At 36.2% G+C, this 17,112-nt stretch overlaps 1 protein-coding gene across 1 annotated transcript in view; it reads left to right on the plus strand.

The window, feature by feature from the left end:
• The window catches only part of ZNF654 (zinc finger protein 654), a 108,596-nt gene that overhangs the window by 64,855 nt on the left and 26,629 nt on the right, over window positions 1-17,112 (plus strand). Inside the window, exons 3-5 of the mRNA XM_072621648.1 lie at window positions 3,523-3,604; window positions 12,927-13,062; window positions 16,787-16,989. Coding sequence (XP_072477749.1) covers window positions 3,523-3,604; window positions 12,927-13,062; window positions 16,787-16,989 — 421 coding nt within the window. The remainder of the gene's footprint in view (window positions 1-3,522; window positions 3,605-12,926; window positions 13,063-16,786; window positions 16,990-17,112) is intronic.

Here is a 17,112-nt window from a genome sequence, read left to right on the forward strand (position 1 = left end):
GAGCAAGCAGCTACCGAGGTAGCCCCACTGTAGGGGTACAGTTCCCTTTCTTCTCAGGATGTTTTCAGTCAGAGTATTTCCTCCAGGCCCTGTGCTGGGGTAAAGAGACTCAGAGCCTTCTCCATGACAAAAGGTGCGGGGAGTCAAGGGCAAGTTTGTCTTGAAATATTTTGTTTTAATGAAAAAAATAATTTTATGGCCACACTGTCATTCCTCTTCTCATAGTGATGTGAAGACCAACAGAATATAGCAGGAAACTTTTTTAATATAAAAAAAGATCAAAGTATAAGTAGATTATTTCATAAAGCTATAGATCAACTCACAGACTGTTGGATTTGTTTTTTTAAGGTTTAACATGACTATCCATATTTTTAATAGCTGTGGACAGTGGTTTGGATCAGCAGCTCCATGTGGGTTTGAGACTCACAGTTTAAAAAGTGCTGAAGGGGTCGCCGGTGACAAACCATCGAAAGACATTGTTCTTTGTTTCATATACTTTTTAACTGACCCTATTATGTCAGTGTATGAGAAAGTGTTGGTAAACTGCTCTTGAGACTCTGGATTTCTCGGTTTGGGGTTTGCTTTGTACCTCAACAAACCAAGTTTATCTCACTCTTGCTCTCTGTTGTACACCCCATCCCTTTTCTCAGGTCTGTAGGTGGCTCTTTCTGCCAACAAGTGGCATAGCTTCCTGTTAAGAGAGATTATCCCAATATGAAAACAAGGTATTAAAAGCAAATTAACCGAATTCAGGCTTTCTCTCTGTCATCCTTAGAATTGAATGAGTGTTAAGTTTTCAAAAGCAGAGCTTTCAAAGGTTTGAAATTTAATCAATTTGTCTGAAATACTTATTTCTTGAACCTAGCCTTTGGTAATAGAGATGACATTTCTTATACAGGACTTAAAAAAAGCTTCATTCTTTTTGGCTGTTCTAAGTGTAAAACAATGACTAAATGGGAAATGTGGGCAGCTTAGAAGTTCAGTATGTGTTTCTTTGCCCAAGCCTCAAGCACCTTAATTGTGGGTAATGTGAATTACTAAATACAAACTAAAGAGAAAATTGTGTTTTCTTGTGCTTGCTGACTCAAGAAAAAAAGTGACAAAAGAATGGAAATAAAGTAGATGCCTGTCTAATGGAAAATGGCTGAACAAGTTATATATGGATGTAATGCAATAAAATTGCATTATAAAAAGCAACAAATATGTTTGGTGAAGGTATCACTGCTGCAGCCACGTGGAGTCAGCAGTTCCTGCCTCTCTTCCTCCTGACTCACAGCTGTTCGCTCTCATGAATAAGTCAGTCAGAAAACTACTCCACCGCCATGTCATTCAAAGACACTGGCAAGACACTTGTGAAGTCCAAAGTGGCCATTTCCTGGATCCAGATCACCTCACCAGCCACAATGTGAAATCATTCATGAAAGTGTCTGCTGACCTAGTTAGAAGAACCAAAGAAAAGAACTTGAAAGTGAAGGAACCCTTTCAAATGCCCACTAAGATACTTTAAATCACAACTAGAAAAACTCCTTGTGGGGACTGTTCAAAGACTTGGGATGGGTTCTAAATGAGATTCCACCAACGCCTTACTGATTTGCGCAGGTCTTCTGAAGTTGTTAGATCACTTCTATCAGCATTGAACCAGATGTGGAAGTTGAAGTCACCATTTCAGATGCCTAACCAATCATCTCTTTTAATAAATTGATTGCAACTATTAAAGAAAAAGGCAATAAATATGAAGATTTGGGAGAAGTTTAGGAAGATTTTCATTAATTGAGGCTGGTGAAGTAAATAAAACCAGGAGAATAGTACACCCAGTGACGATGATAACACATGAAAATAACTGATGAATTATAAGGAAATAAGTCAGTAAACATTTATATACTTGCTGTGTGCCAGATACTGCTCAGGAGACAGAAAGGCAAAAACAGTCTTGCCTTCAAGAAACTCACATTATAATAGGAAAAATTACATGCAAATAACAATGTATGTAACAATGTACACGGTGTAGTTGGAAATTATTTTTAGAGAAGGGAAACTGAGAGGAAGGAGAAACCTAGAAAGGCTTTCTATAGAAGAGAGGTTTGAGCTGAGTCATGCAGAAAGCCAGGGAAACCAGGAAACAGAGTTGATGAGGGAAAACATTCCAGGTATGTGGGACAGGTTGTATAAAAGTTGGAATTGGTGTCTTGTGTGAGGGGCAGCAAGTAGGCCAAGTTAGTCAAATAATGGAGTTCCAGAAGGAGGAGTAAAGTTTGAAAAGACAAGTAAGGGAAGATAGAGCCAGGTTATAAAGGTCTTTAAATGCCCAACAAGGAATTTATATTTGATCCTGGAAGTAATAGGGGTTTATTCATTAGGGAGTGACATGTAATGATTGGCAGAACAAGTAAATACCGTCTTTGTTGTGCAGTGAGGTGATGGCTTGTGTCTTAATGCCTTTCTCTCTCCTCACCACTCAACCAAACAACACATATAATACTAACATGGAAAAAAAAAGTGTTAAGTTGTCAGTCAAATTATATCTAGTATAATTTCTCCGATTATGATTTTTATGAACCCTTCCTAGTTTGAAGGAGTACTAGAACTTGAGAGAAGAAGAGGACTGTCCCTCTGAGCAAAAGGTTTTTTTGTTGGTTTGTTGTTTTTTTGGTTTTTTTTTCAAAAACATTTGACTCATTAGAACAAAACCAATTTTAAAGCTCTCCTCTAGTAAAATGTTCCTCATGAATGTGTTGAGCACACAAGATTCTTTTATATATGCAAGCACAGATATAACTTTATTCAGTGGAATCCTCTGATCATTGATATCAAAGGAAGTATAGAACAGGGAGATGCATTCTTTCTTTAAAAGATATTTTCCACTTTTGTATGTAGTGTCCTACACAAATTCCAAATGGAAGAATTCATTATACTTCGGTTTCTCAGCACAATCTAGTTTGTGATACTGCATCCGTTCTTCTCAGTGAAATCCATACTATTCAGAAGAGATTGAATTACGCAGGAAAACATGAGTGAATGAAAATCATATATTGCCCAAATTGTGACAAACGCATCACTACGTTTCAGAAAAGTAGTCCTTGGAAACAAAGTGTCTTTAATCCTTTTTTTGTGCTGGCCTCAAAAAAAAAAAACCTCTTCTTTTGCCCACACTAGACTGATGGCGTGTCTTTTGATGATGTTTTCTTCTTGTAACCAAATAGTAATGCTGAACAGCTGGATAGTAGTTCAATCATTCTTAGAATTAAGGAAATTATTCCAACTTTCATAAGCATGTTATTATGGATGTATAAGTATCACATAGTAAATATGGTGAGTAAATGAGATTTGTCACCAAGTAAATAATTAAAGTGAACATTAACAGTTAACTGTAAAGGCAGACAAATTGCTTATGGTTATTAGAACTTGGCTAGTGAAATCTTTTTTTTTTGACTTTTAAAAATACTTATGTTATCCTTGTTTCTATTTGGCATTTACAGTTTTAAATTGGGGCAAAACTCTGAAACTTGATTTTTTTTTTTTTAGGAGTTTCTTTGAGTTGCTGCTGTTCTTTGGAAAAGATGAATTTTATGAAGAGCCATTAAAGGATATTCTTGGTTCAATCCAGGTAATGAAATTTACTAGGTTAAATTTTCCATGTAAAATACACTATATTACTAAAACATGCACACATACATTGCCTGTGACTAGCTTGCTTAATTAAGATGTTAAGTTGTAGTTTTCAGAAGGTTCACACAATCTTATTACAATAGTAGAGACAAAGATACAGTCTTTTATTATTCTATGGAAAACCCAGTTATTTTGCTAACAGTAAATATGTGAAACTATTAATAGTTTTGTCATTTTTTTAAAAGCTTTGATTATTAACCACTTAGATTCCTTATTTTTCTCATTTGACCTAGAGTAGCTCTAGAATTTTTTGCTTTTGTTTTTGAATTTCCATAGCCTCAGAAGGGTGCTGAGTTGCATAAAACTAACTGAAATGATTAGAAGGACTAAAGTGATGCATTATTAGGGAGGAAAATGATGTCAGTACGCGCAGAGTTAATCCTTTACTTAACACCATAGCATTCAGCCCTTCTCTGCTGACATGAATATACCGAATTCCATTTGAAGAGAAACTCTTTTTAACAGTATTTTCACTAGTCCTTTTAGCAATTTACAGCAAAGAAGACGTACTTGAGGCATGATATTTATATTCATACAATGCATTCAAATGCAGTATGAGGTACTCTTGGCAAACCTTTTCAGACTTTTCAAAACATTTTTATGATTGGTAGGTTTTAAAATTTTTGAGTTCTTTCAGTAGGAAGATAGCATGGTCCAGTAAGCAGGAAAATTAGAGAACATGGGTTCAGCTTCTACCTCTTGTACTTAATACCTTTGTGCCCTTGTAGAAGTCACTTAACCTTTCTGAGATTCTTTCCTTATTAATGAAATGAGAGGTTTGGACAGGATGGTCTCTAAGATCCCTTACAGATGTAAATTTATGGTTGTATGAATGTAGAGGACCTTTGTCTGTGATGAACTTCTTGAGTTTGAGCATAGGAAATTAATTATAACTGATAGCTGACAGCAGTTCTTCAGTTCCTAAAGGAAGCACTCTAGCACATGTAGAACAGCATATATTTCACAGAGTATGTGTATGTGATCCCACCCTAAACTATGAAAATATTTTGAAAAATACATAATTTTATCAAGAATGTTGTGTCTAATATATGAATGACTGTACACACATACGACAATCTCTGAATGCCCTGGGTAACTCTCTGAGACTCTTAAGTTGCAGAGAAGTTCCTAGACTGCTTTGGTAGAGGAGTTTATCCATTTTGGTGTTCCGTGTACCAGTGAAATTACATGTAAAGTCCCTGACCCTTACAGTTAAGAATGTGGTGGGTAAATGACAATATTTGCCCTCTTAGGTATAAGATTTACACTATTATGTGCCATTTATTTGGCATCAACTAATTGCCTCTATTATTAATGAATAGGGTATGTGATGAATATGTATTTTATTTAAAAAGAAATGTAACAACTCAGTGGAATTTATTTTTGATTTATATGTCTTCTAAATTTGATTTATGTGATATGTCTTCATATTCTTTCAGATTATGGGAATCTACTTTCTCCCCTGACATAGTAGTTAGAACCACATCTTTAGTCCTCTGGTCATTCGCTGGGGCATATATTCCTGGCTAAACATCCTACCACTTCATGGGTAAATCCTCCTGATACCATTAATATCTTTTGTTCAGCTCCTCTGGTCTTTCTCTTCATCTATCTGTTAATCATAACATAACCCACCATACTGAGATATTAGCAGTGGAAAGGATCTTCCTCATCTTATAGACCAAGAAATTGCAGCCTAGAGAAGAGTGGCTCACCTGGAGGCAAATGGCAAATCCACACTTCTAGCTCTTAAGTTTGGTGGCTCTTTCCTTTCCATTATGTTCCATTCTCAGATAATGAATGTGTAGAAAAGCCTTTATTAACTCAGGTGATCTAAAAGTACTAATTAATATGTGCAGTTCTGCTATAATTTGACATAGGATTTCATTTAAAAAAAAAAAGCACTGTACTATGTATGTGTGCAAAATCTCATAATAAAAATCACAGGTCTTATGGGAAAATGGGGTTAGGAGAACAATACTCAAAACTCTTTTTGGTAACATTTTAAAAAAAGAACCTAATAAAAATGGTATCACATGTTAAATAGTTAAGAAATATATAAATGCAATAAAAAATATTGGAAATAACCCAGATCTGTGAGCTGCTGTTCAGCCTAAGCCTGTCCTGGCAAAGTCCATGGGCTAGAGTGAAAGCGCTGCCTTGGTGGATCCCAACTCTGGGACTGGGGGAGTTGCGGGGGGGGCTTGGCCATGATCCCATGATCCCATGGTGGAGGTTAGAGGAAGGAAGGAGTGAAAAAGCCCTTCTCTGCCCACTGTTCTTACTTTTACCTGGGAAGAAATGAGAGATTTGCTTGTGGAAGTGGGTGTTGGAAGGGTTGCAGCTTTTGAGTTACTGTGAAGTGGCGCAGCTTTCTGCGATCTTGAGGAAAGAAACTGATCATAAGCAAATGAAAGTCACTTTATGCTTATGTTGGTGAACAAATTTTGTTTTCAGAACAAGCATTGTCGCAGAAATGACTATACTTTATTCAACAAAGAACACATAAACATTTGGGAGATAGTAGCAAGGTGATTACAGCCACCACGTTCTGAGAAAGAAAGCAAGTCTGAATGGAGTAGGGACATGGAGGATAATGCTGAAGGGCAACATCTTAGAGAACGGGTGATGATAACATGGGCTGATTTTTGCCACCTCACTTTTTCTTCCGGTGGATCGTTATATTTTTACTCTAAATCTCTACTCAGTTACAGGCTACGATTGAACACCAATCTAGAGTGTGACACTGTTCTCAAAGAGTGTATCTTTACTCCATCCTGGAAGAAACCTGTTGAGGAAGGGAAAGCAGTATAAATGATGCAGTCATCTCTTGTTTATTTCTAGTAGTTTTTACTCAAATCAACAAGCCTAAAATGTTTCCACCAAGACTTCTCCTTGCTTTATAGGTCCTAAATAGTACTGGTCCCTATACTCTACTGTAAGATATACCCCCTTTGTACACTATACAAGAATTTTCATTGTATCAGCCTTTAGGTAAGTAGCAATTTTAATAATTCCGTAAGCTCACTAAAATGGGGTTTAAATTATGGGAACAAGATAATAATAATTTCAGTGGTTCAAAGTATGTATAGCTTCACTGCCATTGCTCTTTAGATGGGTGTTAATCAGTGTGCTGTAAGTCTGTGCTATTTTACTTCTTAAAAATCAGCTGTGATCATTAACAGCATTAAGTCAAAATGAAAATATTTTGGAAAAATGTGACAGAATCATATACACATACTGGTATTAGGCTAAAAAAGAGAAAAATTAGAGGAACTTATCGAAGGCACAGAATAATACAAAAACACATTGTTGGACATATATAGATGTATATACATACATACATATATACATACATACATACATATATATATATATAGGTCCAAATTATTTTTTTAATCCTTGTCTAAGGTATAATGGATCTCTGAACTTTTAGAAGTAATTATAATAGTTTTTTAGTAAAGTCATTTGTTAACTTTATACTGTATTTTAATTATATATTTTTCTGTTATCTTTTGATGTTTGTGCTTAACATAAAAAATAACTGTTTTGAGAAAAAGTACATAATTTCCTTTCCAACTCTGACACAGATAATCTCTGGTCACAAATAGGTGTTGGGTATTTTCAGAAATGATCACAGTGTTTAGGTTTATTGCTCCATATCCTTATGGCCAAGTAGTAGAGTTACCTAAACCTGTAATGGGCTAAACCTTTTGAGACATTGTGTCTTTTCGAAAAGGTAAGGGGAAAATGTAGAGTTCTCCATCCACAAAACATAAAAGGCAGACTCCTAATAGTAAATGCACTTTCATTTCCACCTTGTTTAGGCCCAGTTAATCTTTAACCTCTCAGAGATAAGATAACCTCACTAACTAACCATAGACAGCTAAGAAATTTATGCCCAGGGACTGAGAGCCAGAGAGCCATATACAAGTGTTAAGTAGTTTATTTAAGTCTCACCTTTACTTTTTGTGTGTTTCTTGGGACAAAAATTCTCAACTGCTCAATTATGGATAAACTTTTTATATGTCCAGAGTAGCTTTGGTTCTGCCAAAAGTTTAAAGAAGATGTTTTTTTAATACCTAGGAATAGTCAGAATGTCTTCATAAACAATAAACAGCTAATCATCATTGAACGTGATCAGAACTTTTCTGTTAATATAAGAATGTTGCCCTAGACCATTTTTGCATTATGGTATAAACATGCATGTTAGAAACTGCCTTAAGAAATAAAATGTCATTAAAATACCTTGGTAACCTCCTGAAAAATAAGTTTGAAGTAGGAGACCCTGTACTCTGAGCCCTCTTGCTTCCTTTAGCAACTTGGTGCTTTTTAAAAATGAATACTGGGGGAGGAGCCAAGATGGCGGAGTAGAAAGACACACATATGCTAGCTCTGAACCCACAGCCCATAAAATATCTTTAATGAAGAACTCCCAACAATTCTGGAGCAGCAGAAGCCACAGAACAACGGAGCTGACAAGATTTCTGTTCCAAAGAGACCAGAAAACCTGACGCGAAAAGGTCTGTCGCGCACCGGACCCGGAGCGGAGCCCAGCCCTGCCTTGGCTGCGCAGCACTGGGAGGAGCAGATCCGAGCAGGCTTCAGGGACGGCCTCTCTAGTGGCCGTGCGGGTCCCTCCACCCACAGGTGGCAGGGGTTGGCGAGAGAGTCTTTTTGGGTGGCTGACAGGGGAGTGGGGTGTCCCCCTGGCTTGGGCCCCCTCGGGAAGCAGCAGCTGGGGGCAGCAGCAGACAGGGGATGCAAAACCAGGCAGGAGCTGGGATCCATTGTTGAAGGTCTCCACATAAACCCCCTGAGGGAACTGGGCCCTGTGGCGACCCTGCCCCTACCTGAGCACCTGAACTTAATCTCACACTGAATAGCAGCCCGGCCCCGCCCAAAGCCCTGAGGCTGGGAAGCAGCATTTGAATCTCAGACCCCAAGCGCTGGCTGGATGGATCTGGAGGCGAGGTCAGGGTGGGAAGAAAACTCAGAAGTCAAATCATTGGCTGGGAAAATGCCCAGAAAAGGGAAAAAAAATAAGACTATAGAAGGTTACTTTCTTGGTGAACAGATATTTCCTCCCTTCCTTTCTGATGAGGAAGAACAATGCTTACCATCAGGGAAAGACACAGAAGTCAAGGCTTCTGTATCCCACACATCCAAAATAAATATACCATGGCCTCAGGCCATGGAAGAGCTCAAAAAGGATTTCAAAAATCAAGTTAGAGAGGTGGAGGAAAAACTGGGAAGAGAAATGAGAGAGATGAAAGAAAAGCATGAAAAGCAGGTCAACACCTTGCTAAAGGAGACCCAAAAAAATGCTGAAGAAAATAACACCTTGAAAAATTAGGCTAACTCAATTGACAAAAGAGGTTCAAAAAGCCAATTAGGAGAAGGCGGCTTTGAAAAGCAGAATTAGCCAAATGGAAAAGGAGGTTCAAAAGCTCACTGAAGAAAATAGTTCTTTCAAAATTAGAATGGAACAGATGGAGGCTAAGGACTTTATAAGAAACCAAGAAATCACAAAACAAAACCAAAAGAATGAAAAAATGGAAGATAATGTGAAATATCTCATTGGAAAAACAACCGACCTGGAAAACAGATCCAAGAGAGACAATTTAAAAATTATGGGCCTACCTGAAAGCCATGATCAAAAAAAGAGCCTAGACATCATCTTTCATGAAATTATCAAGGAAAACTGCCCTGAGATTCTAGAACCAGAGGGCAAAATAAATATTCAAGGAATCCACAGAACATCGCCTGAAAGAGATCCAAAAAGAGAAACTCCTAGGAATGTTGTGGCCAAATTCCAGAGTTCCCTGGACAAGGAGAAAATATTGCAAGCAACTAGAAAGAAACAATTCAAGTATTGTGGAAATACAATCAGGATAACACAAGATCTAGCAGCTTCTACATTAAGGGATCGAAGGGCGTGGAATATCATATTCCAGAAGTCAAAGGAACTAGGACTAAAACCAAGAATCACCTACCCAGCAAAACTGAGTATAATACTAAAGGGGAAAAAAATGGTCTTTCAATGAAATTGGGGACTTTAAAACATTCTTGATGAAAAGACCAGAGCTGAAAAGAAAATTTGACTTTCAAACACAAGAATGAAGAGAAGCATGAAAAGTTAAACAGCAAAGAGAAGTCATAAGGGACTTTACTAAAGTTGAACTGTTTACATTCCTACGTGGAAAGAAAACATTTGTAACTCTTACAACTTTTCAGTATCTGGGTAGTGGGTGGGATTACACACCCACACACACACGCACGCACACACACACACAGAGCACAGAGTGAATTGAATAGGATGGGCTCATATCTTAAAAAAATGAAATTAAGTGGTGAGAGAAATATATTGGGAGGAGAAAGGAAGAACTGAAATAGGGCAAATTATCTCTCATAAAAGAGGCAAGCAAAAGACTTTTTAGTGGAGGGAAAAAGAGGGGAGGTGAGAGAAAAACATGAAGTTTACTCTCATCACATTCGACTAAAGGAAGGAATAAAATGCACACTCATTTTGGTATGAAAACCTATCTTACAATACAGGAAAGTGGGAGATAAGGGGATAAGCAGGGTGGGGGGATGATGGAAGGGAGGGCAATGGGAGGAGGGAGCAATTTGAAGTCAACACTCTTGGGGAGGGACAGGATCAAAAGAAAGAATAGAAGCAATGGAGGGCAGGATAGGATGGAGGGAAATATAGTTAGTCTTACACAACATGACTTTTATGGAAGTCATTTGCAAAGCTACACAGATATGGCCTATATTGAATTGCTTGCCTTCCAAAGGGAATGGGTGGGGAGGGAGGGATGAAGAGAAGTTGGAAGTCAAAGTATTAGGAACAACTGTCGAGTACTGTTCTTGCTACTAGGAAATATGAAATACAAGCAATGGGGTATAGAAAGTTATCTGGCCCTACAGAACAAAAGAGAAGATGGGGACAAGGGAAGGGAGGGATGACAAAAGAGAGGGCACATTGGTATCAGGGGCAATTAGAATCCTTGGTGTTTTGGGGTGGGGGGAGGAGACAAATGGGGAGAAAATTTGGAACCCAAAATTTTGTGAAAATGAATGTTAAAAGTTAAATAAATTAATTAAAAAAATGAATACTGATTCATTCATGTCATATCATGATTACACATGATAAGAATTTGTGTTACTTCTTTAGTGAGTTTAAAATAATCACCTTTTTAATGATGTTATAAACAAATTAAAGGAATTAGGAGGAAATTACTTTTCATCTATGCACAGGGAATAGATTCATAACTAAACAAGTAATAGTCACAGAAGATAAAGTAGATAATTTTGATTATAAAATTAAAAATGTTTTCTCAAATATAATACATTTAAACTTAAAAATAAAATCAGTAACTGGTGAAAAAAAAGTCTTTGCAGCAGCTTCCTCTGATAAAGGTCCCTTATCCAAGATATATAAGGAACTGATTCAAATTTATAAGACCATTTTATAAGCATTTTCCAATAGACAAATGTTAAAAGGCTATGAACAGGCAATTTTCAAAGGAAGAAATCCAACCTATCAACAACCAATTGAAGAAATGTTCTAAATAACCAATAAAAAGAGAAGTGCAAATTAAATTAACTCTCAAGTTCTGCTTCATCCCCATTAAATTAGTATAGATGACAAGGGGCAAATGACAAATGTTGGAGGGGCTATAGGAAAACAAGTATACTCATACTTTTGCTAAAATTCTGTATTGGTCCAGCCATTCTGAAACTAGGGCCAAAAAGTTACTAAACTTATGCATACCCTTTGGTCCAGCTATACCACTGCAAGGCCTGTACCTCACAAGGAAAAAAAAAGGACCTACATGTACAAACAGCTTTTTGTAGTAACTGAAACTGGAAACCAACACAATACCCCCCTATAAATTACTCCTAATAAACCTTAATAGTTCAGCAAAACAAATGCCCACATTAGTCATGTCCAAAAATATCTACCTCAAATGCTACGTAGGATGGCTCAAGAAATTATAAATGCATGTTTTGGAATATGGTTGGGTCATAAGGAATGATAGAATGCACAGTTTTAGTGGAAACTAAAACGTCCTTTATGCACCGATGAAGTGTAACATGAGCAGAACTAGAAGATCAGTTTATACAATGTTGTTTTAACTTTGAAAGACTTTTAGAACTTTTGGAACTTTTTATCAGTGCAAAGATAACAGCATGAGTTTAGTGAACAAAAGCTGGAACATTCCACTCTCTTGCCTGAGAGGTGATGAACTTAAAATACTGAACAAAGATAGTTTTAGACATGACCATTGTGGGAATTTAGTTTGCTGGACTATTCGTATTTATGGTTGTGGAGTGAAATTCCACAAAGGTAAGCTGAAGAACATTTTCTCGGAGCAAGGTAGGAGTTTGTTAACCGTGTGTCAGTCTGTTAATAAAGGGATTGGTGGCTTGCTTCAATGTATGCCAAAGACCCCTAGCAAAAGGTCAGTTCCCCTTTAATAGGGTTTCAGGGAGTACAGGACATGGTAAGTGACATGATACCAAATTGTTACATAGCTGAGAGATGGGGAACGGTAGGAATGATTGGAAATTGGGAATAAGGGCTAGCTTCCCTCCTGAGACTGAGAAGTACTCCTTGTTTGAGACCACCTGCAAAGTCAGACTTCTTTGGATAGCAAACCAGACATCCGTCTCTGGCATCCACCCACATCTCTGAGCATAGCAGAGTTGCTTTGAGGCAAGACTTAAACAGTGATAAGCAAGAGGATAAGCAAGTTCTAAACTTCATGCAGTGGAGGCCAGTTGAATTCTGAATTAAGTTCAGAGATAGAACCTTAAGCCGTTCATAGGGTAAAATCAATTACAGAGTAAAAGGAAAATTAATGTTTACTTTTCTCATGGTGATTTTCTTTTTTTTAAATAGGGAGAGACAATGGGAAGGAAAGAAATGTTTGCAAAAATAAATTTTTAAAAGAAAAAAATAAACAGAATAACTTAAAAATAAAAGATATTTGGAGAATGAGGAAAGAGATACCACTTTTATATGGAGGTTGATCTGGGGAAATTCATTAGTTTAAAAAATATGCAATATATATATAAATTTGAGCACGTGAAATCATTTGCCACTTTGAATATAAATGTTTGCCTAATAAAGAAGATTATATTGTTTTCCAACAGTTTATTTTCTTTATTTCATTAATCATATAACCTTGCTTCAACTTTTGAAACTATACCTTTAAATTCAGAAAACTGAACTTATTTCTCCCTTGTAGGAATGCCAGAACCACCTCAGCAGATATGGAAATGTGAATCTGGAACTGGTAACTCGAATTATTAGAGATGGTGGACCATGGGAAGATCCAGTGTTGCAAGCAGTTCTTAAGGCCAAGCCAATGTCTCAGGATATAGGTATTTAAAGCATACATAAAGTAATATTGAATCGATCATGTTACCATTAAAGCAAAATGGGCAATATAACATCACTTCTACAACAGTGTTTCTACCTTGAGTAGTTTCTAAGTATATGTTAAATGTGTGACCAAAGTGACAAAAATAATAAATGACAAAATAAATATATTAAACAAATCTCAAACCTCAATATCAAGATTGTAAATATAATATTAATGTAAGCTTCTAAGATTACAAACTAAGATCTTTAACATCTTACGCTCTATGCCAAGAGAAGGTCAAAATGAGTACAAGATTTATACATAAAGGATCATGTCATAAGGAAAATAAGGGACCATGGAAAATTTTGCCTGTCAAATCTATGAATAAGAGAAGAATTTATGACCAAACAAGATAAAGAGCACCACTGAAAATTTATAATTTTGATTCCATTAAATTAAAAGGGCTTTTGCACAAACAAAACCAGCACAGCCAAGATTAGAAGGAAAGCGGGAAACTTGGGGGAAGTTTTTTTTCCCCACAAATTTCTCTTATTTCTTATTTCTCAAATATATAGGGAACTGAGTCACATTTATAAAAATAAGAGCCATTCCCCAGTTGATAAATAGTAAAAGAATATGAAAAAGTAGTTCTCAGGAGAAATCAAAGTTATCAATAGTCATATGAAAAATGTTCTGTCACTATTATAAAAAGGCAAATTAAAACAACTCTGGTACTACCTCATACCCATCAGATTGACTAACACAATGGAAAACAAAAATGATATGTTGAAGAGGAATATGGAAAATTTGGAATACTAGTGCACCGTTGGTACAGTTGTAAACTGACCCAACTATTCTGGAGGACAATGTAGAACTGTGTCCAAAGGGATATAAAACTACGTACCCTTTGATCCACAAATACCACGAAGAAAAAGAATCTATATGCACCAAAAAAAAAATCTTTTTTGTGGTGGCGGAGAATTAGAAATTGAAGGAATGACCATCAGTTGCAAAATCGATAAACAAGTCTTGGTGTATGATTATAATGGAATACTATTGTACTAAGCAATGACAAGTAGGATCTTTTCAGGAAAATCTGGGGGAAAGCTTATATGAACTGATACAAAATGAAGTGAGCAAAAGTAGGAGAACATTGTACACAGTAACAGCAGTATTGTAATGAATCATTTGTGAAATACTTAGCTACTCTGATCGATAAAATGAACCACGACAATTCCCAAAAGATCTCTGATGAAAAATCCAGATGAAGAACTGATGAATTCTGAGTACAAATTGATGTATCATTTTTTCACTTTCTTACTTTTTCTTGTTGTTTTTTCTTTACAACATTGCCAGTGGAAATACGTTTTACATGATTCCACATGTATAATTGATATTATTGCCTTCTCAGTTTTTTTTTTTTAATGAATGTTAAAAAGAAATAAGTAATAAGATAAAATTTTGAAGCCAAGTCTTTAATCCAGTGGCATATTCTCAGGTTTTTTTTTTTTTAATGAATGTTAAAAAGAAATAAGTAATAAGATAAAATTTTGAAGCCAAGTCTTTAATCCAGTGGCATGTTCTCAGGTTTTTTTTTTTTAATGAATGTTAAAAAGAAATAAGTAATAAGATAAAATTTTGAAGCCAAGTCTTTAATCCAGTGGCATAACAAGTTCTTAGTAGTCAGGACTGGGGGAGAGTTAGGAATTTTAGCTGATTGCTGCTATTTCTACTTCTCTGGTCCTAGTGCTCTAGTTTTTATTATAAAAATGTGCAGGAAAGTTATTCAGTCTTCTGAAATGTGTATGGATTCTATTTTCAAACCCACTATTTATCACCTGTATGGATCTTTTTTCTTTTCCATAAGATTACAATGAAAAAGTGAGGAAAAATGAGGGAAGGGGACAGGTGAGAGATGATAGAGGAAGCCATTTTCTTATTTTTAGCAATAAAATCTCTCAGAAATCATCAGAAGGCTTTTGTTTGCTTTATACAAGATGATAGGGGAAAAGCTATGTTATTTCATAGGGAATTAATGAAAGAAAAAAGAAAACCCAGGGAAGAAGAAAGCAAGACACACACTATAATCCTGGAGCTCCTTCCCCTCTCTCCACCCCCCAAAAAATCCTTGAGACACCAGACAGAATTGAGACATGACTAGCAGGGGGAATCTGGTGGCCCTGTGGTCTCCCTCTTTCCAGCCCCCTCTTCTAATGCAACCTACTCTATTGAATTTTGCATCTCAAAGCATGGGAAGGAGCACCTGTGAGAGGAGACCTCAGTCCTACTGCTAGAGCTACAGAGGGCATGGGTTCCTAACATTCCAAATCAGAACGCTGAATGCACGGTAATTTATCACTGATGCTGTGTAACACTGTTTACATATAGTAGTTAGGTCTCATGGTGTATGTACCGTTATTCTCTGCTTAAGGTACTTTATGTTGAGTTGGTCTTTGTAGGCTGAATTGAAACTGAACTGAAACTGAAGTGCACACACTTATGCCTATTATAGGAAAAGTCATTCTAGTAGAAAGTAATAATGTATTAACGTGTGTATATAATATATATGTGACCTTAAATATAGTCATTCTAATTCCTTATAAATAACTTAAGACCGTAACTCATTAGGAAGTGGGAGACTGCCTATATTTGAAGGCAGTTTGGAAATGGCGATAATTTGTGTAGGGGCAAATAATTAATAGTATTTATAAAGAGAATATGTTATAAACTTTTATTTAGGTTAGAAATAAATCATAATTCTTATCTTTAAACTAGAGTGGATTTCCAAAGTACTCTTATCTGGCATATATGTATATATACATACATACATACATACACACACACACACACCCCACACACACCCCACACACGTTATTACTTTTAACAAATGCTAAAGAAGCAGTGTAGAATAGTGGATAGAAGGCTGGCTCTAGAAACTAGAGTCAGGATGACCTAGAACTTCTGGAAAACCTGTCTTTATGTCTAATCTTCCACAGTTAGTGACTGGGATCACACTGGGCAAGTCACATAACCTCTCAGTGCTCCAATCATTTCTCTAAGTATTTTTAAATTGCAGAACAGTTTTTGCTCAAGAGAATTTCTTCATCTAGAGCTCTCTACAAAGATGAAAATCATAGGTACAGACCAAAACTACAGTCAGAATTATGTGACTCTAAATTACATAAGTCTAACCTGAGTCTAAATGACCAAACCAGCTACACTTGTCAGTAATTTAGACTTGCTTTCCCACAGTCTAACTTAGGAACTTTTTAATATAGCGTAAAGATAGAAAAACCTAAATTAAAATACTAGTTACAATTTTGACTCATAAGAAAGTTGATAATTTGGATGCTTGACACGCCCCCCCCCCTTTTTCCCCAGTGATGAACCTACACACACAGAAGCACATACACACACACACACACAAATTGGCTGAGTCTGAAATTATATACTTCATTCCAAATTTATATTCCACCATCTTGGCAGAGAAGGTGTGATTCACAATTAGTCCTCTGTAGTCATAATTGGTCACTGCATTTATCTGAGTTTTGAAGTCTTTACATTATTATCATTGTTTCACCCCTTTTCCAGTAATTTAATTAAATTTTGCTAAAGGAAAGCAAAACAAATTATATATTATTTTGTAAGCTGGAATGTTAAAGTAGTAAAGTTTCAGGGAACACTGAATTGCTAAGTTCTATTTCTTAAATAACATTCTTTTTTTTTCCTCTTTTCTAATATAGTTAACAAATATTTGAGCTCTGAAAATCCACTGTTCTTTGAACTGCGTGCCAGATACCTTATTGCTTGTGAACGTATACCAGAGGCAATGGCTCTTATCAAATGTTGCATTAATCACCCAGATATCAGTAAAGATTTGTACTTCCATCAAGCATTCTTCACATGTCTATATATGTCTCCATTAGAAGATCAACTATTCCAGGAGGTACTAACTGAGAATAAATCTAGTGAATTAGATAGTGAGATACTGGTTGTGTATCTGCATATTCTTTTTTAGGTTAATTCTCTAAGCAAACCACTAACCAAGTTTTTTTCTTTTCTGGTAACT

The sequence above is a fragment of the Notamacropus eugenii genome, chromosome 6 (genome assembly GCF_028372415.1).
Source record: "Notamacropus eugenii isolate mMacEug1 chromosome 6, mMacEug1.pri_v2, whole genome shotgun sequence".
In the NCBI taxonomy this organism is placed as follows: Eukaryota; Metazoa; Chordata; class Mammalia; order Diprotodontia; family Macropodidae; genus Notamacropus; species Notamacropus eugenii.